Source organism: Podarcis erhardii (genome assembly GCF_964252035.2).
Source record: "Podarcis erhardii genome assembly, chromosome: 18".
NCBI classification, from domain to species: Eukaryota; Metazoa; Chordata; class Lepidosauria; order Squamata; family Lacertidae; genus Podarcis; species Podarcis erhardii.
Genome location: NC_138516.1, coordinates 3,452,555 through 3,478,142, shown reverse-complemented (window position 1 = coordinate 3,478,142; position 25,588 = coordinate 3,452,555). Strand labels below are relative to the sequence as shown.

General features: G+C 46.2%; 1 protein-coding gene across 2 annotated transcripts in view; it reads left to right on the top strand.

The window, feature by feature from the left end:
• Positions 1–25,588, top strand: part of DPP9 (dipeptidyl peptidase 9) — a 59,451-nt gene that overhangs the window by 9,102 nt on the left and 24,761 nt on the right. For both annotated transcript variants that reach the window (XM_081846100.1, XM_081846099.1), the window contains 9 exons: positions 6,793–7,049; positions 10,459–10,571; positions 12,554–12,727; positions 14,026–14,194; positions 16,109–16,222; positions 18,530–18,658; positions 19,771–19,832; positions 21,677–21,777; positions 23,156–23,333. In XM_081846100.1, coding sequence (XP_081702226.1) covers positions 6,793–7,049; positions 10,459–10,571; positions 12,554–12,727; positions 14,026–14,194; positions 16,109–16,222; positions 18,530–18,658; positions 19,771–19,832; positions 21,677–21,777; positions 23,156–23,333 — 1,297 coding nt within the window. The remainder of the gene's footprint in view (positions 1–6,792; positions 7,050–10,458; positions 10,572–12,553; positions 12,728–14,025; positions 14,195–16,108; positions 16,223–18,529; positions 18,659–19,770; positions 19,833–21,676; positions 21,778–23,155; positions 23,334–25,588) is intronic.

The following is a 25,588-nucleotide window of genomic DNA, read 5'->3' as shown; positions in this document are numbered from 1 at the left end:
TCAAGGGCAGCCCCATGTAGAGCGAATTACAGTGGCCTTGACTCCGGCCTCAGACATTAGAACACCGGACTGACAAGGGTTAAAGACTTAAGGACTGACATTATTCGGAACCAGGAAAAGAGACATTGGAGAAGCCTAGAATGAGAAATGCTTTTTGTAACAAATTTATATTTATGGAATTAGTGTAATTCTAATGAAATCTTAAGGATGCTGGAAAGGAAGTAATTGGTTTTAGCAGAAAGGTTAAATATGGTTTAAATTGAAGAATTTTAAAGATTTGAGGACAAGATAAAATTAATGAAATTAACGCAAGAAAAAATGAAATGGTTTGAGTAATAAGGTGAAATAGGAATTTGTAAGAATGGTTTGATTATAAATGAAAATATGAGGTAACATCATATGGGGATATATAATTAAGGGTAAGACAAGAGGCTATGAATTTGCTGAATTAATTTTTAAATGGAATACAAAGAGGGAGGTGAGAGGAAGTCAGGAAAATAAGTAAAAGAATGCTGAGAATTTGAAAGGAGAGATTTTTATTTTTATTTTTTTAATCTTTTTGCCTTTTGTGTGGAATTCTTGATTTTTGATTTTTGTAATTTTCCTTTGTTTTTTGATGTCTATCCTCTTTTGTTATTTTTGTGGTCTTTTTTCTTGAGAAAACCTAATAAAATATTATTAAAAATATATATATACAGTGGCCTTGACTCTGGCCACATTCGCACCCACACATTTACAGTGCTGCGGTAGCAGGTTGTAGCTTCTCCCCCCCCCCCAAAAAAATAAAAATTTCTGGGAGCTGTAGTTTATTAAGGGCACTGAGAGTTGTTAGGAGGCCCCGGTTCCTCTTCACAGGGAGCTCTGGGGATTGTAGCTCCATGAGGGGGATAGGAAGGGGTTGCTAAAACTACATTTCCCATATACAGTGGTACCTCAGGTTACAGACTCCGCTAACCCAGAAATAGTGCTTCAGGTTAAGAACTTTGCTTCAGGATAAGAACAGAAATTGGGCTCCGGCAGCACGGCACCAGCAGGAGGCCCCATTAGCTAAAGTGGTGCTTCAGGTTAAGAACCGTTTCAGGTTAAGTACGGACCTCCGGAACGAATTCAGTACTTAACCCGAGGTACCACTGTATTTTTGGGTGTGGGAGGGAGCCCTGGCTGTTTAAAGTGGAATCATAGTCCTTTAGCTGTGGTGTGAATCGTGGCCACTGTATGAGGCAGCCGTCTATGATCCTGTCTGAACAAGAACAATGAGGACTGGAATACTGCTCTCTCTTTGTTTTGGAGAGAGAAAGCATGATAACCAAGTGGGAAAAGTGTAGGAAGTCTGTCTCCAGGCAAGGCTGTTTAGGTCCCCTGTTTTTTTTTGTTTTTTTTTTAATGTTTTAAACTATTTTTTATTTTATTTAAAGAAGGTATTTTAATTCACAAATTGAAAGAGCAAAAACAGTTATACATAAAACAATTGTGAAAGATTTCAACGTAAGTGAAGAAATACAGAAAGTATATAGCACCAGACATATTAATAACATTTACCACATAAAAAGGAGGTGGGATAAGAGCACTGAGCTGTCTGATAGAATTTGTGTTCATTTGTTGTTGTTGTTTTAAAAGAAAACTTCTTATCAAACTGATACACCGGAGAGAAAATGCTACCATATTGTGAGTTTTTGCTGTGGAAAGTCTAAAGAGAGAGAGTCTGGAATGCACCCCCCTCACTCTTTATATGTAGCAGAATTTGGAGGGTTATGAGGTGGTAAAAGCCTCAGGTGCTGACTACAATGGTTAGGGTAGGGAGAGTAGAAACAACGCCCTTGGAAATGTTGTCAGTACCATACAGATGACAAAACACAGACCATCCATAACAAAACCTATCTACCTTCTGGTGCCAGACAGAAGATCTCGTTTAGGGATGTGGAATCGGTGGCCTTTCAGCTGCCTTTGGACTCTCATTTCCCACCAGCCTGAGCATAGCACGGCCAATGGTCAGGGATGATGGGAACTGGAGTCCAGCAACATCTGAAGGGCCACAGGCTTCTCCATGCCTGCACTAGAAGAACTTCTCTCAAGGCTTTTTCACAATTGCTTTGCTAAAGGTTCCTGCTAAAGGCCTTTGATTAACCGGTGGCAACAAGCTAACTGTCCTGTCCACCTGCTTGAAGAAGAGTCTGGTGCTGCAACAGAGTCAGCAAAGGACATGGAAGCCTTGAGTTTTGTAGCAGGATGACAAGAGAGGTTCAAAGATATGCTGCTGTTTTGGGGGCACCGGGTGTGAATCGTGGCCACTGTATGAGGCAGCCATCTATGATCCTGTCTGAACAAGAACAATGAGGACTGGAATACTGCTCTCTCTTTGTTTTGGAGAGAGAAAGCATGATAACCAAGTGGGAAAAGTGTAGGAAGTCCGTCTCCAGGCAAGGCTGTTTAGGTCCCCTGTTCCGAAACCCCGGAGAGTGGCTGAGCTAGTTGAGTAGAGCAGCTTCCTGTGAACTTGGCCACATCCATGCCACCCACATTTAAAGCAGATGGGCTCCCCCCCCCAAAAAAAATTCTGCAAACTACAGTGGTACCTCGGGTACCTCGGCACTTACCGTATTTTTACAGTATTTTTACAGTATTTACAGTATTTTTACCGTATTTTTACCGTATTTTTACAGTGGTACCTCGGCACTTACCGTATTTTTCGCTCCATAAGACGCACCTAGTTTTTGGTGGAGGAAAACAAGAAAAAAAATATTCTGAATCTCAGAAGCCAGAACAGCAAGAGGGATCGCTGCGCAGCGAAAACAGCAATCCCTCTTGCTGTTCTGGCTTCTGGGATAGCTGCGCAGCCTGCATTCGCTCCGTAAGATGCACACACATTTCCCCTTTTTAGGAGGGAAAAAGTGAGTTATAGAGCAAAAAATACAGTAATTCATTCCGGAGGTCCATACTTAACCTGAAACTCTTCTTAACCTGAAGCACCACTTTAGCTAATGGGGCCTCCTGCTGCCACTGCGCCGGAAGAGCATGATTTCTGTTCTCATCCTGAAGCAAAGTTCTTAACCTGAAGCACTATTTTTGGGTTAGCGGAGTCTGTAACCTGAAGCGTCTGTAACCTGAAGCATATGTAACCCGAGGTACCACTGTAGTTTGTTCAGGGTGCTGGGACTGGCAGCTGTGGGAAACTACAGTTCCCAGGATTCTTTTGAGGGGTAAGCCATCTTCATTAAAGCCAGTCTTCTGTCCTGTGTTGTTTTGGGCAGCAGGTAGAGTATTTGATATTTAACCTTCCCCTTTCAAAAGGCCTCCCTGAACCCAGCAAAGCAGAATATCTTTGAGAAGGCTAAGCTTGAGCCCTTCTGTCTGATGTGCTAGGTTTTTTTTTAATGCAGGGAGCTATTTTGAAGACGTGTGCATTTGTTTTACGGGCCATGCTTATAACCATGCGTGCAAGCAGCTAAAAGCCAAAATTACGGTTCTCAGATCGGTTTGCAACAATCAGTAATGTGAGTTACCTGCCCCACAGGTAAAAGGTAAGAGACGATGGGGTTGGTGGAGAGGAGGAAAGACAAACCAGCACAGGCAGTACTTTTTTGTTATTGTTTTTTTAAATAGATATTTATTAAAGTTTTTAGCAAGATACAACAAAGAAGAAAAAACACAAAACAGAAAAATACAAAAAACACAAAAAATAGATAAAAAGAAAAAGAAAAAAATCCATTATTCTTTTGCTCATATTAAAGCTCATATCCTTATTTTCCTGACCTCCTCGCACCTTCCCTTTTTGTATTCCCATTTACATAATCAGATCAGCAAAACCTTACCCTCTTTTATTTATCTTAACTCTATATCTTAACATGTTACAACTCTGTTTTCATCCATTATCAATTCACTTATTGCATACTCTTTTTAACTTTGTTGCTAATACCACTTATTTCCAATCCAACATCATTTTAACATTCATTAATTTTATAATGTTTCTGCAGATAGTCTTTAAATTTCTTCCAGTCTTCTTCCACCAACTCTTCTCCCAGATCTCGGATTCTGCCAGTCATTTCCCAGCACAGTCAGTACTTTTGGAGTTTGTATAATTATTTTTTTTCTGATAGGAAGGAGGGAGTCATATATATAATTAAATTTTCTGTTTTACAGTTTAAAATATTCATTTCTACATCCTAAGATATCGATGACTTCCCTTCTCTTTCCATGGTTCATTTTACATATCATTAATCCCTGCGGTTGGCGCTGTGGTCTAAACCACTGAGCCTTGGGCTTTCTGTTTTTTGTTTTTTTAAAAATAATTTTTTATTAAGGTTTTAAAGATTACAGAAAAAAAAGAAAAAATAATGACAATCAAAAAAGAAAAAAGAAAAAACAATACATATATAGAAAGAAAAAACATCATCAAAAACCAAAAAAAAGATAAAGAACAAGTCAAACCTTTACATCACTTGCTTACGTTCACTTACTTCCTTGACCTCCTCACGCCTCCCATTTTTGTATTCTAATTCAATTTGTTGTTTCAGCAAATCCTTCCAACCTTATTTTTATCTTAATAATTTGTCTTAATATACTATAATTTTACATTCTCTCTTTCACCAACTCATTTTAACTTAATCCTTTATGTCATTTCTGCTAAAACCACATAATTTTCTTTTCCCAACATCTTTCTAGCAATCCTTAATTTTACAATATTTTTGAAGATAAACTTTGAATTTTTTCCAATCTTCTTCCACCAACTCTTCTCCTTGGTCCCGGATTCTGCCAGTCATCTCAGCCAGTTCCATGTACTCCATCACCTTCATCTGCCATTCTTCCTGGGTGGGTAGATCTTGTGTCTTCCAATACTTTGTGATGAGGAGCCTTGGGCTTTCTAATTGGAAGGTCGGCGGTTCGAATCCCCGCGACGGGGTGAGCTCCTGTTGCTCGGTCCCTGCTCCTGCCAACCTAGCAGTTTGAAAGCACTTCAAAGTGCAAGTAGATAAATAGGTACCGCTCTGGCGGGAAGGTAAACGGCGTTTCTGTGTACAGCTCTGGTTTTGCCAGAAGCAAAACCACATGACCCGGAAGAACTGTCTGTGGACAAACATCGGCTCCCTCGGCCAGTAAAGCGAAATGAGCACCGCAATCTCAGAGATGTTCGCGACTGGACTTAACTGCCAGGGGTCCTTTACCTTTGATCCCTGCATATTTTACAAAAACAATACCATTCAGTATTTCATTATTGTTGTTGTTTAGTCGTTCAGTCGTGTCCGACTCTTCGTGACGCCATGGACCAGAGCACGCCAGGCACTCCTGTCTTCCACTGCCTCCTGCAGTTTGGTCAAAATTCCATTATTTCAACCATCTTAATTTATACTTTATATAATTTGGAAGACATCTGAAGGCATCCCTTTTTAGGGAAGCTTTTAATGTTTAATAGACTCTTGTATTTTAATATTCTTTTGGAAGCTGCCCAGAGTGGCTGGGAAAACTCAGCCAGATGGGCGGGGTATACATAAATTATTATTATTATTATTATTATTATTATTATTATTATTATTATTACTACTACTACTACTATACTGTTGATTTTTTTCTTAATATTGCCAGCGTTTTCAGCCTTACACAGTTATTTCCCATATATTCAATGAATGTTTTCCAATCTTCTCTAAACGTATGTTCTTCTTGTTCACTTGTTCTATAAGTTAAATCTTCAAGTTGCGCATATTCTGTCAACTTAAGTTGCAATTCTTCTTTATTTTGGACCTCACTCGTTTTCCATTGGGGGGCTAACAAAACCCGGGCCGCAGTAGTAGCATACATAAATAAGCTTTTTTGACACCTGGAGATTTCAGTCTAAATTATCTACAACAGAAACGACTCTGGTTTGTGGGGTGGGGAGTACTTTTAAACATTTTTTTCCAGTTCATTATGGATCATTTCCCAATACCCTTTTACCAGTTTACAAGTCCACCACATATGAAAGAATGTTCTTCCGCCTCTTTGCATCCCCAGCATTTATCTGAGTATGTTGTTCTTTAGCTGTGCGGTCTCAGACTTGACTGATAGCAGTTCAGGAGAACCTTTACTATCAGATAAACCAGGCTTCCTCAACTTTGGCCACCCAGATGTTTTTGGCCTACAGCTCCCATGATCCCTAGCTAGCAGGACCAGTGGTCAGGGATGCTTGGAATTGTAGTCCCAAACAGCGGTGTAGCGTGGGTTGTCAGCACCCGGGGCAAGGCAAGTAATTTGTGGCCCCTAACCCGGGGCAAGGCAAGTAATTTGCGCCCCCTAACCCGGGGCAAGGCAAGTAATTTGTGCCCCTAACCCCTAACCTGCCGCCGCTGCCAGCTTCTTGCTGCTGCCTGGGCTGGTCGGGTGTGGTTCTCTCCCGCGCTCAGCGCTGTGCTGGGCGGCCGCTGCACTGTCCCTCCCCCAGATAGTCCCTCCCTCCCTCGCTCTCTCTCCGCTCCGCACCGCAACGCACGCCTGGCACCCTTCCCCTCCACAGTGGGCGGCGACCCGGCAGCTCGGATTGAATTCGCACAGCCAGCACTGCAGTGAGAGAGAGTGAGTGAGCCAGGTAGGGGCAGAGAGCTGCGAGTGCGAGCGCGCCCCCCCCCCAAATGTTGTGCCCGGTGCGGCTCCCCTGCAGCCCCCACGCTATGCCACTGGTCCCAAAACATCTGGAGGGCCAAGGTTGAGGAAGCCTGAGATAAACTATATGAATGAACCCTGACTCTGGATGGAATTGATGCGCCCCCCCCTCCCCTTTCTTTCTCCCTTTCTCTATCTGTTTCACCAATCCCCCCCCCCCCACAGCTGCCTAACCAATTCAGGAGGAAGGCTGAAGATGACAGCGGTGGACGCTCTGTCCGACAGCTCAGACGCCGTGGAGATGGAGGACACGTCCGCTTCCCAGTTCCAGGTGGAGAAGCATTCGTGGGAGGGGCTGCGTGACATCATCCACAGCAGCCGCAAGTACACGGGGATGATCGTGAACAAGGCGCCCCATGACTTCCAGTTCGTGCGGAAGACCGAAGAGTCAAGCCCTCACTCCCATCGGCTGTATTACCTGGGTAAGATTGGATTGGGCTGGGAACCAAAGAGTCGGAGGCACCTTGTGTCTCAGTGGAATTGCGTATAATTGAAAACCATTGAAAAAACCTTCAAACCATTAAAAGATCTAATGGTGAGGATTTGCTGATCAAACAATTTAAACTGGAATATAAGAAAGGGTGGTATGAGGAGGTCTGGAAAGTAAGTTAAAAGAAAATAAGTAAATGGAATCTATATGTGTTTCTTCTTTTTCTTCTTTTTCTTTTTTTAAACTGTTTTTACTTTTTGCATTTTTGCATTTTTGTTTTTTCTTTTCTTTTTGTTATAATGTATTAACTTTGAAAACCTTAATAAATATTTTTAAAAAAGGGGAAAAAAAGAAAAAACCTTCAAACACCCTGTTCTGCCCCAACCCCCGTTCCACCCTTTTAGTGATGTTTCAGTTACGCCTTTATGATGTTTCCAGGTTACTTCTGGGTTCAGTGTGATGTGTGTTTACGCATGCACATGTTGAACGTGTGTAAACGGAGGGCTGCCTGTATTTATTTATTTTATATTTATTTTAAAATGTGCATGTTCCTTTTCGAGGAGCTTCTTCCATGAAGCAGCTTACAATCTTAAAAGCAAAACAAAACCCAGCTCCACCTGACGGACATGGGTTCTAGGAGTTCTGTGGATTCTCTCTCACTTCCTCCCTCCCTCTCCCTAACTCTCTTGATAGAGGGTAGATTTAAGGCACGGGTAGGCAAACTAAGGTCCGGGGGCCGGATCTGGCCCAATCACCTTCTGAATCCGGCCCACAGACTGTCCGGGAATCAGCGTGTTTTTACATGAGTAAAATGTGTGCTTTTATTTAAGATGCATCTCTGGGATATTTGTGGGGCATAGGAATTACCGTATTTTTTGCACCATAACACTCACTTTTTTCCTCCTAGAAAGTAAGGGGAAATGTCTGTGCGTGTTATGGAGTGAATGCCTACGGATGGCAGGGGGGATCTGCTGCAGTCGTGAGCAGAGGATCCATGGTTCCCCTTCCTTCCCTCCTCCGTGGCTCGCTTTGAAACAGCAAAGCGGGAGAAGAGCCGCTGAGTGGGGAGGAGAGAGGGACAGAGAGCCTTTTTGCTTTAAAGGAGCAAAGCGGGAGAGGAGAGGAGCCGCTTTGACGAGTCACCCCAAATTCACCAGCAGATCACATAGCATGTCCATGGCTACAGCTTGCACCAAAAAAATCACGCACCCACTGTTGACTGGGGGCGCAGTGGTGCAAAAACATGGTTACAAAGCATGGATCCACATGGATCCTCAGGATTTTTGCATTGGGCTACCCCAAACTCACCGTCAGATCACATGTCTGTGGCCACAGCATGAACCACAAAAATCATACATCCACTGTTTTGTTTAGAATATTTTTTTTTCTTGTTTTCCTCCTCTAAAAACTATGTGCGTGTTATGGTCGGGTGCGTGTTACAGAGCGAAAAATACGGTAGTTCATTTTTTCCATTCAAAATATAGTCCGCCCCCCAACAAGGTCTGAGGGACAGTGGACCAGCCCCCTGCTGAAAAAGTTTTCTGACCCCTGATCTAATGGTTTGGAGATAGGTAATTTTCATTTATGTGTGGAAGCCTTGGAACCAGACTCCTGCCTAAGATGCGATCGTACTGTGCAGGACAGCTAAACAATAAACCAGCATTTTGAAAGAAATTCAGAAATACTCTTGCAAGAGCAAGAATTTTAATTGCTATGATATGGAAAGGAGATTCTACACCCTCAAAATTAGATTGGCAAAGTAAAATGTTAGAATATGCAGAACTAGCAATATTTAACAGCAAGATTCCGAGACCATACAGATCAAATATTTAATAGAGAGTGGAATATTTGCAGAGAATATTTAAAAGAACATTGTAACAACATAAATTCTTTGGCAAGTCTGGATTGATTTCTGCATGAAATAAAGAGATCGCCACAGAATTAACATAACAGAATAACTTAGGAGAGATAAAGTTGTGTAGCTGTAATGAAACTTAGAAAGCACAATGGGTGCGGGGATTGGAAGTCATGTTAGAATTAGTGACGGATGAACTCAATCTTTTCTTTTTTGTGTGTACGGAGTGTTAGTTTTGTTTTGCCATTCGCTGATTGTTGCGTAGTGCCTTGTTTTGTGTTTGTTTTGTTTTAAAAACTAATAAAGCATTAAAAGAAAGAAAGAAAGAAATTCAGAAATAAGAACGTAAAAGCATAAGGCAGATTGAAAAACAGTATTAAAACCAAAAAGCCAACAAGAAACACTCATGTCCTGCTATCCAAATTCTCATTATATGAAAATTCACTTATCCAAACACAATGAGATAGTACCCAAACCTCGCTGTGCACACTGCGGATTCAGATATTCAAACCTGTCTGTTGTACTGTAAACAAATAAGTGGTCTTCCTTGTCTTTTGCTGGTCAGCGGCAGTCATTTTGCCAGAAACTGTGGTGGGAGAGAGGGACAGGGAGAGATACCTGAAGGAGCGTCTCCACCCCCATCGTTCTGCCCGGACGCTGAGGTCCAGCGCCGAGGGCCTTCTGGTGGTTCCCTCATTACGAGAAGCAAAGCTACAGGGAACCAGGCAGAGGGCCTTCTCAGTAGTGGCACCCGCCCTGCGGAACGCCCTCCCACCAGATGTCAAAGCGATAAATAACTACCTGACATTTAGAAGACATCTTAAGGCAGCCCTGTTCAGGGAAGTTTTTAATCTGTGATATTTTAGTGTATTTTTGGTTTTTATGGAAGCCGCCCAGAGTGGCTGGGGAAACCCAGCCAGATGGGCGGGGTACAAATAATAAATTATTATTATTATTATTATTATCGCATTTTCCCTTCATTGTTTGACTTTTGCAAGGATTCAGAGGATTTCCCTGGGTTTACCTGTTATTTTGGGATCACGTGTTTGTGCATTAGAAAATTCCCCATGGGAATCAATGAAAATTGTCGGCTTGTTAAGTGAACGTTCACCTAACAATTGATTTCCTGAGAATGTATTGTGTTCGGACAGTGGGAGCTGTGCATAGACTAATTTGAGGAGGTGGAGAGTGGCGTTGAATGGCAATTATGGGGTTTTCGCTTCACTTCTACGAGGAGAGAATTCTAGAGAACCTGTGGCGCTATGTAGTGGATGCGTGGTTTGCAAACATGATCCATGTGGGAGGCACATTCGCAACCCGCACCGGCGCGTCTGCACACGTGCGGGTCGTGATTTGGCGCTTCTGTGCATGTGCAAAGCGTAATTCAGAGGTTCTGCGCGAGCGCCGAAACATCGAAGTTACCCGTTCCAGTACTTCCAGGTTCGGTGCGGTGTGCAACCCGAAAGCACACAACCTGAACCGTCTGTAACCCGAGATATGACTGTACTGTAAAAGCACGAGCTTGAATTGGTTCCCATTTCAACAGGAATGCCGTACGGAAGCAGGGAGAACTCTCTCCTCTACTCTGAGATTCCCAAAAAGGTACGGAAGGAAGCCTTGCTCCTGTTGTCGTGGAAGCAGATGCTGGACCACTTCCAGGTGAGGCATGAGCGGTGGAGGGTGAGCTGTGGCTTCACTGCGCTCGGCAGACTCGGGAACTGTTCTGGGGGAAAAACCAGAGCAAAAAAACCACAATTCTGATTCCACATCTAGAATAAATCGGAGGCAGGGGAAACTTTTTCCGTGATGGAGGCTGACCCCCTCTCCCACAGCAGAAGCTGGCACTGCCCAAGATTCTCGCTCCACCCACTCTATTGGGGCAGCTCCATCAGGCCTCAGCTCCTATTCCATCAGGTTGCCTAATTGAGAAAGATGGGAAGCAGAAGACTCGCTCCATCAGCTTTGTTGAAAGACCAGCTCCCCCCAGGCACCTTCTGTCCCTAAAACTATGCAAGCTGGTCATAAGAACAGCTGTTTTAAAAACCAGTGCCTGAGTTTGATTCCCTCTCCCCACTGTCCCTTTTCTCTTATATAATAATAATAATAATAATAATAATAATAAATTTATACCCCGCCCATCTGGCTGAGTTCCCCAGCCACTCTGGGCGGCTCCCAATCAAGTGTTAAAAACAATACAGCATTAAATATTAAAAACTTCCCTAAACAGGGCTGCCTTCAGATGTCTTTTAAAGATAAGATAGCTGCTTATTTCCTTCACATCTGAAGGGAGGGTGTTCCACAGGGTGGGTGCCACTACCGAGAAGGCCCTCTGTCTGGTTCTCTGTAACCTCACTTCTCACAATGAGGGAACCGGCAGAAGGCCCTCGGTGCTGGATCTCAGTGTCTGGGCTGAACGATGGGGGTGGAGACGCTCCTTCAGGTATACAGGACCGAGGCTGTTGAGGGCTTTAAAGGTCAGCACCAACACTTTGAATTGTGCTTGGAAATGTACTGGGAGCCAATGTAGGTCTTTCAGGACTGGTGTTATGTGGTCCCGGCGGCCGCTCCCAGTCACCAGTCTAGCTGCCGCATTCTGGATTAATTGCAGTTTCTGGGTCACCTTCAAAGGTGGCCCCACATAGAGCGCATTGCAGTATACACCGCCCTATACCCTGGGTCTCAGGGTGGTTCACAGAATAAAATCAAGATATAAAAACACAAAACACATAATAAAAATGAAAACAACAACCCAGTAGCTCCCCCCCAATCACATTTTAAAAGGGCATAGGATGTAAATCAGATCAACCAAAAGCCTGGTTAAAAAGGAACGCTTTTGCCTGGCACGTAAAGATTGTACAGTGGTGCCTCGCAAGACGAAATTAATCCGTTCTGCGAGTCTCTTCGTCTAGCGGTTTTTTCGTCTTGCGAAGCAAGCCCATTGACCGCTTAGTGGATTAGCGCTATTAGCGGCTTTTAGCAGCTTAGCGGATCAGCTGATAAGCGGCTTAGCGGCTTAGAAAAAGGGGGGGGGAACCCCGCAGGAACTCAAGACATTTTCGTCTTGCGAAGCAAGCCCATAGGGAAATTCGTTTTGCGAAGCGCCTCCAAAACGGAAAACCCTTTCGTCTAGCGGGTTTTCCGTCTTGCGAGGCCTTCGTCTTGCGGGGCACCACTGTATAATGAAGGCACCAGGCAAACTTCCCTGGGGAGAGCATTCCACAGAAGGGGAGCCACTGCAGAGAAGGCCCCGTTCTTGTGTTGCCACCCTCCGCACCTCTTGAGGAGGAGGCACACGACGGAGGGCCTCAAAAGTTGATCTCAGGGTCTGGGTAGGTTCATATGGAAAGAGGCGGTCCTTGAGGTATTGGGGTCCTGAGCCATTTTAAGGCTTTGTAGGTCAAAACCAGCACTTCCTTGTGTGTTGTGCATTTTTAGATTCTAAGCCTGCAAGCAGGGACTGTCTTGTTCCAACTGATTATACGGAAGCCGCTCTGGGAGGCTGGGTTTTTTTGGGGTACAAATCCCCCTAAGTAAACAAATAAGATTTGCACAGTAGGTTGGTGGCAGAGCTTTCTCGTGTTTTTTCTGCGTGTACCTTCATGACCTTTTGGGGGGGGGCTCCCTCCCCTGTTTTCCACCAGGCCACCCCCCACCACGGGATGTATTCCAGGGAGGAAGAGCTGCTGAGGGAACGCAAGCGGCTAGGGGTCTTTGGGATCACTTCCTATGACTTCCATAGCGAGAGCGGCCTCTTCCTGTTCCAGGCCAGCAACAGCCTTTTCCACTGCCGGGACGGAGGCAAGAACGGCTTTATGGTGAGCGTGCATGAAAGGCAGCAGCCATCCCACGCTGCGCTGATTCATAGAATCCGAGAATCCTAGAGTTGGAAGAGACCCCAAGGGCCATCGAGTCCAACCCCCTGGCAAGCAGGAAACACCATCAGAGCACTCCTGACATATGGTTGTCAAGCCTCTGCTTAAAGACCTCCAAAGAAGGAGACTCCACCACACTCCTTGGCAGCAAATTCCACTGTCGAACAGCTCTTACTGTCAGGAAGTTCTTCCTAATGTTTAGGTGGAATCTTCTTTCTTGTAGTTTGGATCCATTGCTCCGTGTCCGCTTCTCTGGAGCAGCAGAAAACAACCTTTCTCCCTCCTCTATGTGACATCCTTTTATATATTTGAACATGGCTATCATATCACCCCTTAACCTCCTCTTCTCCAGGCTAAACCTGCCCAGCTCCCTTAGCCGTACCTCATAAGGCATCGTTTCCAGGCCTTTGACCATTTTGGTTGCCCTCCTCTGGACCCGTTCCAGTTTGTCAGTGTCCTTCTTGAACTGTGGTGCCCAGAACTGGACACAGTACTCCAGGTGAGGTCTGACCAGAGCAGAATACAGTGGCACTATTACTTCCCTTGATCTAGATGCTATACTCCTATTGATGCAGCCCAGAATTGCATTGGCTTTTTTAGCTGCCGCGTCACACTGTTGGCTCATGTCAAGTTTGTGGTCAACCAAGACTCCTAGATCCTTTTCACATGTACTGCTCTCAAGCCAGGTGTCACCCATCTTGTATTTGTGCCTCTCATTTTTTTTGCCCAAGTGCAATACTTTACATTTGTCCCTGTTAAAATTCATCTTGTTTGTTTTGGCCCAGTTCTCTAATCTGTCAAGGTCGTTTTGAAGTGTGATCCTGTCCTCTGGGGTGTTAGCCACCCCTCCCAGTTTGGTGTCATCTGCAAATTTGATCAGGATGCCCTTGAGTCCATCATCCAAGTCGTTGATAAAGATGTTGAATAATGTTGATAAATATGTTGATTCACAGCGCTTGGTAATTGTTGGTAAACTGCCCTTGGGTACGGAGGTTCTCTTTGCTGTCCTGTTCTTATCCACAGCGCTTAGTCATGGTCAGTATACAGTCGTACCTCCGCTTACGTATCCCTCTTTCGGTTTCTCCTTTCTGAACCTTTCCATTTTGTCTACCTCGAACCTCTGAGCGTTCAGCTTCATGGGTTGTGCATGAATTCTAGTACTTTCAAAAAAGAGAGGAAAACTTTCTCCCTACTCTCCCTGCGCCGTGGAGAGTTCACAGGTGTGTGCTGCTTGCCCGCAGATGTCTCCGATGAAGCCGCTGGAAATCAAGACGCAGTGCTCAGGCCCCAGAATGGATCCCAAAATCTGCTCCGCCAATCCGTCTTTCTTCTCGTTCATCAACAACAACGACCTTTGGGTTGCCAGCATCGAGACCGGGGAGGAGCGGAGGCTGACGTATTGCCAGAAAGGTGAGCGCTGTCTATAACACTCCCGTCTTGTGTGGAGGGGAAAATAAATATCCCTGCCTGATATTTTTTCTGCCTGGTACCAGATCAGCCTCTAAATTACCGTATTTTTCGCTCTATAAGACGCAACCCCCCTTAAAAAGTAGGGGGAAATGTGTGTGCGTTTTATGGGGCGAATGCAGGCTGCGCAGCTTTTGCTTTCGATCCCTCTTGCTCTCCTGGCTTCGCTTCACTGGAGAGCCGCTGGGCAGCTTTCCCTCTCTGCGCAGCGCCCCTTCAGCGAAGCAGCAGGAGAAACGGAGCCCCTTTGCTGGAGAGGCACTGAGCAGAGAGGGAGAGAACATTTTTTTTCTTGTTCTCCTCCTCTAAAACTAGGTGCGTCTTATAGAGCGAAAAATACGGCACGAAATTAACTTAGCTGGTAAGTTAAGGCAATTGTTGTTGGCATCTGTCTTGGGAAGCAATGCAGGAGATGAAGTCAAAATGTTGGCAGGCTGCAGCCTCTGCTTTGGCTGTAGACACCGATGCAGGAGAGACATGTTTTGTTGCAGTTGGGACAGATGAAGGTGTGCTTTTGGGCTGCTGCAGAAGCACCTCTGGTGTTTCCTCTCTCTTTGCTCCTCCCAGCAACCTTTCCTCCTCTGATCCCTGCTGTGGATGCATGACCTGACATTCTGTCTCCAGGCACTGTGGTCATTTGGGTTGACACTGCCAATCCCTCATGTCTTGTTTGCAAATACCAGCATGGTTAATGGTCTTGTCCATAGATTTCCTAAATGGGAGGTGTACAATGACCTTGGGGCCCAAGCCTAGTCTTTCTGTCCCTTGTCTTCAAATAATCCGATATGATAGCTGAAGAGAGAGGGAATTCTTGTGTAACCAGTTCCCATGTACAGTGGTTCCTTGGGTTAAGGACTTAATTCGTTCTGGAGGTCCATTCTTAACCTGAAACTGTTCTTAACCTGAAGCACCACTTTAGCTAATGGGGCCTCCCACTGCTGCCGCACCACTGGAGCACGATTTCTGTTCTCATCCTGAAGCAAAGTTCTTAACCCGAGGTACTATTTCTCAGTTAGTGGAGTCTGTAACCTGAAGTGTCTGAAGCGTATGTAACCGAGGCACCACTGTATCCTGTAAATCAGAATTACAATCCTTAGAGCTTTTTGGAGGGTTATAAACATTTGTTCAGGTTTGTTCAGAACCCTGTAGGCTAGTCTAGTGAATAATTTGAAGACAAGGCGAGTTGACTTTTAAGTTTGTGGCCACCCCTTCTTACGATAATTCCTTGGGGGCAGTGAGATGGTGCTGTTGGGGGACACAACCTTGTCTGCAGGGCCTTGTCTGTTGGGCCTTGTCTGCAGAAGGACATGGAAGAGAGGACCTGGCTCGGTCATTTTATTTATATCATAAAATGGCCTTGACTATGAGCAAGGCATAGGGACGCGGGTGGCGCTGTGGGTTAAACCACAGAGCCTAGGACTTGCCGATCAGAAGGTCGGTGGTTCGAATCCCCGCGACGGGGTGAGCTCCCGTTGCTCGGTCCCTGCTCCTGCCAACCTAGCAGCTCGAAAGCATGTCAAAGTGCAAGTAGATAAATAGGTACCGCTCCAGTGGGAAGGCAAACGGCGTTTCCGTGTGCTGCCCCTGGTTCGCCAGAAGTGGCTTAGTCCTGCTGGCCACTTGACCCGGAAGCTGTACGCCGGCTCAAAAGCGAGATGAGCGCCGCAACCCCAGAGTCAGCCACGACAGGACCTAATGGTCAGGGGTCCCTTTACCCTTTATGAGCAAGGCAGCTTCCCTTTTTCTTAGGGGCGTTGCAGCCCATCGGAGAAAACCACTCAGGGCTGGGTGATCATAGCCAGCTGTGCTAGGTTCAGTTCCCTGGCCCAAACTCTGCCTCCTCTCTCCCCATTGCAGGCTTATCCAGCGTGCTAGATGACCCCAAATCTGCAGGCGTAGCCACGTTCGTCATTCAGGAGGAGTTTGACCGGTTTACGGGGTACTGGTGGTGTCCCACATCTTGCCAAGAAGGTGAGTGCTCTGGGCACCGAGGCCACGCAACGATCCTACCAGCACTTAGATCAGCCTTTTCCCATCTTTTGTTCCCAAGTGCTGTTGGACTGCAACTCAGATCAGTCCTTGACAGCATGGACAGCTATCGGGGAAGATGAGTTGCCTTTTCTCTCAAAGCCCCAAAGACAGCAACCTTTTCTTATAGGGGAGCCACTCCATCCCCATTACGCAGGTGGCACTGTGGTCTAAACCACTGAGCCTCTTGGGCTTGCCAGTCGGAAGGTCAGCGGTTCGAATCCCAGCAACGGAGTGAGCTCCCGTTGCTCTGTCCCAGCTCCTGCCAACCTAACAGTTTGAAAGCACGCCAGTGCAAGTAGATAAATAGGCACCGCTGTGGCGGGAAGGTAAGCGGCGTTTCCATGCGCTCAGGTTTCCATCACGGTGTCCCGTTGCACCAGAAGCGGTTTAGTCCTGCTGGCCACATGACCCGGAAAGCTGGCTGCGGACAAACACCGGCTCCCTTGGCCTGAAAGCAAGATGAGCACCGCAACCTCATAGTCACCTTTGATTGGACTTAACCATCCAGGGGTCCTTTACATTATTATTATTATTATTATTATTATTATTATTATTATTATTATTATTAAAATTCATATACCGCCCTTCTTCCGAAAATCTCAGGACTGTTCACAATATAAAAATACAGGATAAAAGCACAAAATAAAGAGTTAAAACAAAAACAAAGCAAAACAATACACCCTCAAACACATTTAAAAGGCCTTAAAATATTAATCGGCCAAAGGCCTGGTGGAAGAGGAACATTTTCATTTAAAGATGTACAATGAAGGCACCAGACAAACCTTTGGGAGGGAGCCACCACAGAAAAGGCCGGTTCTTGTGTTGCCGCTCTCTGGACCTCTCGTGGAGGAGGCACACAAAGAAGGGCCTGGCTGTTTGACAGCTTCCCGTGTTTGTGTTCAGTCCAGCCTTTTGTTCAGAGCAACGAGGGCTGCAGTCTCAACTTTATTTTTAAAGGGAGGATTTGGGGCACAGAGTCTGGGTTGGTTTATATGGGGAAGGGCAGTCCTTGAGGTATGGCCCATTTTTCTGAACCTTTTCCAGATCTACAATATCCCTTTGGAGGTGAGCGAGTTCCATAGGCTAATTGTGTGCTGTGTTAATAAGTACTTTTACCTGTCATCAGTTTCCACATTGAGCTTTCATGTGGCATAGAAGCCGCTTCCAGGAATATTTGAAGAAATTGGAGTTCTTGTTGAAAGTACACTGAAAAGGATATACCAAGAGCTCTGGCCAAAAGTTTCAATACAAGGAATAATTCCTACTCGAGAGTTGAAAAGAAAAACGTGTATATTCTGCTAAGAATAACAGTTTTAAACTAATAGTAAATTTAAACACAACGTATAAGTGCGACAGTTTTAAAATAATAGTAAATTTAAACACAATGTTTAAGTGCAGAAATAATGTAGTTTCAAATATGCAGTAATATAGTATAAAGGTACATAAAATACCAGTACACAACAATTGTTTTATACAAGTCTCAATAGCAGTCAAAAAGAGTCCATATTATATAAGGTCAGAATAAAGAATCAAATAGGGCCAAAAAGAAGTATGAATTAGATGTACGACTCAGTAGTGGTGACCAGGACAGGGCCCTGTTTCGGAGTAATTGCCTTCTTCAGCTCGAAAGAAAATTTGGATTCATTTATCGAAGACGCATGTTGGAAAAAGAAACACAAAAGAATTGAATGATACAGACTTCCAACAGATTTATATTCCTTAAAAAACCGAGCTGAAGAAGGCAATTACTCCGAAACAGGGCCCTGTCCTGGTCACCACTACTGAGTCGCTTCCAGGAATATAGCAGAATAGAGCACAAGTTTAGCACTTGTTTTTGTGATATTTTGCAAATGAAAATTCCCCCCACCCCTGGAAGCAAACAACATGGAAATGACCGCTAAGCTTGCCCCATGTTCTGCTGCATTTCTGGAAGTGGCTTTTGTGTCATGTGAAAGCTCAAAACACAATGCAGAAATTAGCAGTTAGGGAAAAACCTTGGGAAAATGGGATAAACTGCTCTGCAAATGCAGCCTTGGACCGCAATCTTCTAGACGTGAGCAGGAGTGTTTTCCTTGGAGAAATACAGCAGCAGTTTCCTGCCGCGCATTGCTGCATGCAGAACAAGTCTGTGTTGCACAGTCTTCTTCTTGTTGAATGGGCCACGCTCCGAGGTCAGTGTGTGCAGGAAGAGACTGCTGGGAGGAGCTGCCTCAGAATTTACCTCCCCACCTCGCCTCCTCGATCTAGGTCCCGAGGGCTGGAACACGTTACGAATCCTCTATGAGGAGGTGGACGAGTCGGAGGTGGAGATCATCCATGTTCCTTCTCCCGCCCTGGAAGAAAGGAAGACGGACTCATACCGCTACCCCAGGACAGGTCAGTGGGGGAGCTGTGGGGTGAGGATGAAGGGGGCTTGGAAAACCCCACCTGGCAGATGACATCGCCTTCTGCCTCTGACCCTTTTAATCAGAGGTGGCCGGAGTTGAACCCGGAACTCGCAGAATTCCTTAGGAGGCACCTCCACTTTCTTGGATTTCTCCTTGGATTCTGAATTTTCTTCTAGGAAAGCCAGATCATTTAAATTTTTGCCGCCCAGTGGCCGATGCAGTTGTTACTCACAAGAGAAAAAAAATGCAAGGCAGTCCAATAGCAGTTTTTAGTGTTGTAATCTTAGGGTGAAGGGTAACTGTAGAGATGGCAATTGTCCTGTGCTATTGACCAGCCAAGAACTGGGCTTGCCCTCTTCAACCTGTGGGTGCTCCTGCAGCCCCCGCTGTCCGGGCATCCTCCGGTATGCGCAGCTCTGGAAAAGGCACTTCCCTTCTTCTCCAGTGCACTCAGCGACATATACCAGATGGTATATGCACACTACACTTCTGGCATTACACAGCAAGAAGCGTGAGACATCGTAGAGCTAATCTACGTACCGTATTTTTTGCTCTATGAGATGCACCAGACCACAAGACGCACCTAGTTTTTGGAGGAGGAAAACAAGGAAAAAAATATTCTGAATCTCAGAAGCCAGAACAGCAAGAGGGATCTCTGCGCAGCGAAAGCAGCAATCCCTCTTGCTGTTCTGGCTTCTGTGATAGCTGCGCAGCCTGCATTTGCTCCATAAGACGCACACACATTTCCCCTTACTTTTTAGGAGGGAAAAATTGAGTCTTATAGACCAAAAAATACGGTATTTATTTACACACTTTGTACAGACAAAGCATTATGGTGTCTCTCACCAGCTACGAGAAAAAACAGAACGAAGTAAAAGCAAAAGTACAGTCCAACAGTACAGACAGTGGAAGAGAGATAAGGCTGTATTCCGTTCCCACGGTCTTCTCAGACAGGCATGTGATTGACACCAAACTCATCTGCAGCATCAGATGTGTGAAATACTAACACAACCTACATGAAGGGAAATCTTGGGAGGGCAGTGAGTGTTAAAAGCGTTCATCTCAGCTGCCTCCTCATGTCCTTCTTCCCTTCCATTCCAGGCAGCAAGAACCCCAAAATCTCGCTGAAGCTTGCTGAAGTTCAAGTGGATAGCCAAGGGAAGGTAAGGGAGCTGGGTTGCAGTTTGCTAATTGTCTTTGACTTCTTTCCTCTCTCGGGCTTTCCTTCGCAAAGCAAACTCAAAAGCAGCTCAAGGTATTAATATCCCGGCACCCCGAAACGAATTAAATCCATAATGCCTTTAACTTGGCCCAGAAGCAAATCGGCGGCTGGTGCGAATCTCTGAGCACAGCCGTTTTGTGCCAGCAAGACTCGTGTCGGCAACCAGTCGCTCTCTTAGCCTAACCTACCTCCCAGGGTTGTTGTGAGGATGAAAGAGAGGAAGGAGGAGAACCTTGGTGCACCACCTTGGGCTCCCCTGGAAGAAAAAGGCAGTGCTCATAAATTTAATCAATAAATGCAGGCAGCTTCCTGTTTCCTCGCTGTCAGGGAACTGCCATCGGAGCCAAGGGTGGAGATAAGGCTCCCTAATGACGCTGGAGAGGGAACCAGCAAGGAGAGAGGGGAAGCTTCTGCTGGGGAAGGAAATAGACGTGACGCTGGGGAGAAAGGGGAGTCTGAGGGAGCTTCAGAGGGAGGGATCCAGGACTCTTCCAGTGAAGCCAGCGGGGAGAGCAGGGGACCTCCTCTGGGAACGCCTACTCTGCGCAGAAAGCTGCCGCGCAGAGAAGCTAGGCGGCGATTGGGTGTGAAAGGACTTCTATGTTGGAAGAAATTCAGGAAACGCCCACTGACGGATTCTGCCAGTGATTGAGACAGTCACAGAGTACTGACTGTCCAGCCAGGGGAAAGTTTTAACCAAACTACTCAGCTCGGAGCAGTTTGCGCCTTACGCACAAACAACCCCCAACCCCGTTACACTCGCGTTCAGTATATATGTGCATTGCATGAGACCCAGAAGCGACCTGGAAACATGGCAAAGATGTCACTAAAAGGGTGCTTGCAGGCTTTTCCAACGGCTTTCGATTATGCACGATTTCACAGACGAGTGCGGTGCCTCCAAACGCAACCCCTGCGTAAACATGGAGCTGCCTGTAAAATAAATCAAAATTCGTATAAACAGTGCAATCTATAAGGCACCAAAGCTCATAACATAGAATTCCTCTCGCTCAGCATTCACACCTCTGCTTCGGTCCACTGACACCTGCATGCATTCGGCCACACTTGGAACTTCCCAACAGGTAAAGGTAAAGGGACCCCTGACCATTAGGTCCGGTTGTGACCGACTCGGGGGTTCCGGTTGCAGAAATCCCCTGGGTGCATAGATACGAAGGCCGCTTTACAGCACTGGCATCATAGAGATGGAAGGGACCACCAGGGGTCATCTTGCCTTAAGTCCCTGCCACGCAGGAACCTTTTGGCCCATGTGGGGGTGGGAACCCCCCCCTCCCCGAGATGAAGAGTCTCATGCTCTACCGGCTGAAGTACCCTATCTGTTTCTCCCACTGCCTGATGGAGCGGGTGCTCTCAGTGGTGGGTTAAGTGGAGGGACGCGGGTAGTGCTGTGGGTTAAACCTAGGGCTTGCCGATCAGAAGGTCGGCGGTTCGAATCCCCGCAACGGGGTGAGCTCCCGTTGCTCAGTCCCTGCTCCTGCCCACCTAGCAGTTCGAAAGCACGTCAAAGTGCAAGTAGATAAATAGGTACCACTCCGGCGGGAAGGTAAACGGCATTTCCGCGCGCTGCTCTGGTTCTCCAGAAGTGGCTTAATCGTGCTGGCCACATGACCCGGAAGCTGTTTGCTGGCTCCCTCGGCCAGTAAAGCGAGATGACCCCAGAGTCGGCCACGACTGGACCTAATGGTCAGGGGTCCCTTTACCCTTTACCTTTTTAAGAAGTAAAAGTAAAACAAGTGGCAACTTCTCTCCTCTCCTCTTTCCTCTTTGCAGATAGTATCTTCCCAGGAAAAGGAGCTGGTACACCCCTTCTCAACGATGTTCCCACGGGTGGAGTACATTGCACGGGCCGGGTGGACCCAGGATGGTAAATAGTAAGTGGACTTTAGTAAGTGCAGTGGGGAAAGCAGGGAGCTCCTTCCCCCTGGCCAGACCCTTTGTCCATCTCGCCCAGTGTTGTGTGCCCTTACGGGCAGTGTCTCTACGGTCTCAGCAGAGGGAGAAAGAGGTTTTCCTCACCGCTGGGCTTCTCTGTTCTTTTTTAACTGGGGATTGAGCCTGGGGGCTTTCTGCATGCAAAGTGGAGGTCTTGCAGCTTTCCCCTGTGGTTCCTCTCCTTGTGTGTCTCGTGTCCAGCCTCCTGCCTGAGACGTTCTCGCAGATTTAGGGCTCATCCGCACTTCCATTCATTCGGAACAAAACTGAATCACGAGGAGGGATTCTTGGTTTGCTGCTGTTCTTTATTTTTTGCTATGTTATTTTGTGGTTTTATATGGTGATTTTATGTTGGGAACCGCCCTGAGATCTGCGAATGAAGGGCAGGGTACAAATTTCAGAAGATGTCCCCGGACCTGGTCTGAAGGCGGTCTCCCTAGGAACGCATTAATTGATTTTCAATGCATTCCTATGGGAAACCGTGCTTTGCAAGACGAAAAACTCGCAAGAAGAAAAAACTTGTGGAACAAATTAATTTCGTCTTGCGAGGCACCACTGTAATTTTGTCTTTCGAGGCACCACTGTACACTGTTGGTGTTGTTGTTAATTCAATTTATATACAGCCCTTTTTTGAAAGATCTCAGGGCAGTGTGCAACATTAGAAACGTCACAAAACACCAGTGATTAAAACATAATGAAGACATAGTCCATGTGTAGGCAAACTGAGGCCTGGGGGCCATATCTGGCCCAATTGCCTTCTAAATCTGGCCCTCGGACGGTCCGGGAATCAGCGTGTTTTTACATGAGTAGAATGTGTCCTTTTATTTAAAATGCATCTCTGGGTTATTTGCGGGGCATAGGAATTCGGTTTTTTGTTTTGTTTTGTTTTGTTTTGTTTTCCCCCAAAATATGGTCCGGCTCCCCAACAAGGTCTGGGGGACAGTGGACCGGCCCCCTGCTGAAAAATTTTGCTGACCCCTGATATAGTCAGAAGCATGTCATGGAATTCTTCTCAGTATTGATCCAGAGCATATTCCAGCGTATAGTTAGCAGAGTAAACAACCTATAAACACATTGCAGGATTCCCAAACAAAATAGACCAGAGGCAATTCATATTTCATTCAGCAGAGCTTTACTGCTACTGAAGGCAATGAGCATAATGGTCACAAATCCTATACTTTCAGGACTGGCACTGCCAATCAAATCCACCCTGAAGGAGAGGCTACCACCTTGTGTGGCTGTCCGTTTATGGGGTCTCCCAGTTACGAAATATTGATTCTCCCACTCTCTTCCTCTCTTGTGTCTCTCTCTGCTCAGTGCCTGGGCCATGTTCCTCGACCGGCCTCAACACCAGCTCCAGCTCGTCCTCTTCCCCCCTGCACTCTTCATCCCGGTTCCAGAGAGCGAGGAGCAGCGCCAGGAGTTTGCCAAAGCTGTGCCGGGGAACGTCCACCCCTTCATTATTTACGAAGAAGTCACCGATGTCTGGATAAACGTAAGGGGGTGGCGTGGACTGGAATGATCGGAGTGGGGTGGGAAGGGCCTAGCCCCCCTACCTCTTCCCAATGCCTTTTGCTGCTGTTTTAGGAAAGTAAAGATTCCTCCCCTACACTTTTATTGAACACACACACACGCCCCGCTGACGTGGATCCCTGCACAGAGAGGCGAAACACTAGGCTTTGCATGCAGAAGGTCCTACATTCAGTGCCCAACATCTCCAGGTATGGTGCAGACAAGCCTCCTGTCTGAAGCTGCCAATCAGTGCGGGCAGTCCTGCGAGAGATGGGTTTATGTGCTCTTAACTGCGGTGAAGCAGAGGGGTTTATTCTCCCATGGACCTTTTGCATCCCCCCAAAATCAGGTTGTTGGTAAGGTTGCACCGGAGTGCCTTCCAATCTGGCTGCTCTGTCCTGAATCAGAAAGGTCTGGAAGATGCTCTGGCACTTGTCAGCAGGGTCACGCCAGAGTGCTGGGTGGGAAGACGCTCTGGCAAAAACCTCCTGACAAGTGCCAGAATGAGAGCCTTTCATTTGGAGCAAAAACTGGGACAGGGACGCGGGTGGCGCTGTGGGTTAAACCACAGAGCCTAGGTCTTGCTGATCAGAAGGTCGGCACCACGACGGGGTGAGCTCCTGTTGCTCGGTCCCTGCTCCTGCCAACCTAGCAGTTCGAAAGCATGTCAAAGTGCAAGTAGATAAATAGGTCCCGCTCCGGCGGGAAGGTAAACGGCGTTTCCGTGCGCTGCTCTGGTTGGCCAGAAGCGGCTTAGTCATGCTGGCCACATGACCTGGAAGCTGTACGCCGGCTCCCTCGGCCAGTAAAGCGAGATGAGCGCCGCAACCCCAGAGTTGGTCACGACTGGACCTAACGGTCAGGGCTCCCTTTACCTTTACCTTTTAAAAACCGGGACAATAGGAACAGAGAAAAGGGAACAATTAAATCAGCCAATTGCAACAATGGAGGTGCACCAAGCAAATACGAAAGCAAAAGTAGGAAGAACACCTGGAACAGATGGTTTGACAGCAGCATATTATAAAAAATTAGAGGAATTCTCAATAACACAATTGAAATTGGTAATGAACAGAATTTTAAAATGTGGAATAATGCCGGCATCGTGGGAAGAAGCTTTTGTCGTGTTGATACCAAAACCAGGACAAGACCTGACCCTAATTAAAAACTATAGGCCCATATCGCTGCTGAACAGTGATTACAAAATATTCGCTGACATTCTAGCCAACAGATTGAAACAATTATTAAACGAAACTATACATAAAGATCAAGCTGGCTTTTTGGGATGCAAACAGAAGTCGGGATTGGCTTTTGTTATTCTATATATCCCTCTTCAAATGAGACAGTTGGGGGTACTTTTTTTTTATTTTTGCACGCAAGGCAGCTGCTCAAGTCACTGAGTGTAGCTTCCCTTCCCTTCTGAGGGCTCCGAAAATGATGTCAAGAGGCCTGGGGCTGCAGGAAAGGCAGCGCAGTGTAGTGGTTAGAGTCTTGGACTGGGGCCTGGGAGACCAGGGTTGAAATCCTCACTTGGCCACCGCTCTCGCTGGGTGTGTGGGTGTATGGCCTTGTGGGCCAGCCGCTGTCTCTCTCAGCCTGACCTACCTCACAGGGTTGTTTTGGGGACCAAATGAAGAGAGGGGAACTCCTTGGAGAAAATGGTGGGATAGGAATGTACCGTGTTTTTCGCTCTATAACACGCACCCGACCATAACACGCACGTAGTTTTTAGAGGAGGAAAATCCGTAGGCATGCCACCCGTAGGCATTCCCTCCATCACACGCACAGACATTTCCCCTTACTTTCTAGGAGGAAAAAAGTGAGTGTTATGGTGCAAAAAATACAGTAATTAAGAATAGTAAAAATGTTTCTAGAGCCCCACTCCCCACCCCAACAGACCACTTGGGGCTTAGCAGGACTACTTAATGGTTTTTCTGCCTTCTCTAGCAATTGCACTGCGCTGTGCTAGAGGCTGTGTGCTTTTCAGTTGCCTTTATATTGCTTCCTTTATTTCTTGCATACTGTTGTTTCATAGATTTCAGATTGCAGAGCAATAGAATACAGTGTCAGAAGTAAGAGAAGCAATGAAAAACCAGTATAGGGTGACTTTTTCTTGCAGCGGGTGTACTGTCTCCCATTTTCAATGAATTCAGTAAATTAAAATAAAATCACAAACCCACAGACACGCCACAGGCCACGTGAATGAAGTTCATCATAAAGCAACAGAAAAAAATTTAAATA